At 58.6% G+C, this 1,660-nt stretch overlaps 1 protein-coding gene across 1 annotated transcript in view; it reads left to right on the top strand.

Moving 5' to 3' along the window:
- Window positions 1-269: 269 nt before the first annotated feature.
- The window catches only part of SF3B4 (splicing factor 3b subunit 4), a gene marked incomplete at its 5' end in the record, with an annotated part of 4,194 nt that continues 2,803 nt past the window's right edge, over window positions 270-1,660 (top strand). Inside the window, 3 exons of the mRNA XM_019472026.1 lie at window positions 270-398; window positions 641-1,183; window positions 1,634-1,656. Of these exons, the coding sequence (XP_019327571.1) occupies window positions 270-398; window positions 641-1,183; window positions 1,634-1,656 (695 nt within the window). The remainder of the gene's footprint in view (window positions 399-640; window positions 1,184-1,633; window positions 1,657-1,660) is intronic.

Here is a 1,660-nt window from a genome sequence, read left to right on the forward strand (position 1 = left end):
GAGGCGTAAGGGGGGGCAGTAGGCTTCCTGGGCGCACAGGAGCTGGAATGGAGCGGTTCTGGTCTCCCTAGAGAAAATGGGGGGGTGGCGATGGGGGCCTCCCTGGTTGAGAGCATAATTACGGGAGATACGGTTGAAAGTTTCAGGGGGATCTCTGTCTTTGACTCGAGCGATTTCAGCATCAAGCCCTCAAGTCCTAGCGCAGCCAAGGCTTCCAGCTTCCCAGGCTCGCGGGTCTAACTCAGCTTTTCTTTTTCCCTCCGCTCAAGACGCGACGGTGTACGTTGGGGGGTTGGATGAGAAGGTCAGCGAGCCGCTGCTGTGGGAGCTCTTTCTCCAGGCGGGACCGGTGGTCAATACCCACATGCCCAAGGATCGAGTCACAGGCCAGCACCAAGGTGAGACATTTACTGTTCTCTCTCAAAAGCTTCACGTTGAATAAAATGCTTCAGCTGGGGACAGTCAGAGAGAGATTACCGCGGGAAGAGAGGTGAGGGATGAATAATCCCCAGGAAAGATCGTCTTCCTTCCCCTAAGGGGAGCTTTGGGCTCTCTGGTTTTAAATCAGGCGGGGTTGGACGAGCTGCGGGAGGCCGTGGGTCTGCCCTCTCCTAAAGCTCTGTTTGGGGACTTGTTGCAGGCTATGGGTTTGTGGAGTTCCTCAGCGAGGAGGACGCGGATTATGCCATTAAGATCATGAACATGATCAAGTTGTATGGGAAACCGATCCGAGTGAACAAAGCCTCGGCCCACAACAAAAACCTGGACGTGGGGGCCAACATCTTCATCGGCAACCTGGACCCCGAAATCGATGAGAAGCTGTTGTACGACACCTTCAGCGCTTTCGGGGTCATCCTGCAGACGCCCAAGATCATGCGAGACCCCGACACGGGCAACTCGAAGGGCTACGCCTTCATCAACTTCGCCAGCTTTGATGCCTCGGACGCTGCCATCGAGGCCATGAACGGACAGTACCTCTGCAACAGGCCCATCACCGTTTCCTACGCCTTCAAAAAAGATTCCAAAGGCGAGCGGCACGGCTCGGCCGCCGAGCGTCTCCTGGCAGCCCAGAACCCGCTCTCGCAGGCGGATCGGCCCCATCAGCTGTTCGCCGACGCTCCTCCTCCTCCGTCTGTCCCGACTCCTGTTGTCACCTCCCTGGGACCCGGCGTCACCCCTCCGGGTGGGTAAATCCTGGCAGCACCCGTCTCCGTGCCGCTTTGCAGGAGGCTGTTGTGCCCGTCCACCGCCGGTCCTGGGGGGGGCTGCGGCTGCGTTCTGCCGTGCCTCCTGCGGAGCCGCTCCTTCTCGCGTGGGGAGGCTCAGGGCGGTGGCACTGCGCTGCGTGGGCGCTCTTTGGTGACAGTCGGCGCAAAACCCTCAGCGGAGCTGTAGGATCGCGAGCTGGCAGGACCTTAGGAAGTCCTCTTCCCTCCCCGTGGCAGCTCGACCTACGCTGTCCCAGGGCTGAGTGAAAGGATTCTGCTTCCGCCTGCTCGTTTTTTTTATTACGGTTCCTGAGGCTGTTCGTGCTTTCGCCTCCTTCCCGATTGCCTGGGCGGGGTTTTTTTTTTTTGTTTTTGGTTGGTTTGTTTTTTATGCTTAACCGAATTCTCACCGTCTCTTTTCCCAGGCCTCCCGCCCCCAGGCTCGTTCCCCC

The sequence above is a fragment of the Aptenodytes forsteri genome, unplaced genomic scaffold (assembly GCF_000699145.1).
Source record: "Aptenodytes forsteri isolate BGI_AS27 unplaced genomic scaffold, ASM69914v1 Scaffold419, whole genome shotgun sequence".
In the NCBI taxonomy this organism is placed as follows: Eukaryota; Metazoa; Chordata; class Aves; order Sphenisciformes; family Spheniscidae; genus Aptenodytes; species Aptenodytes forsteri.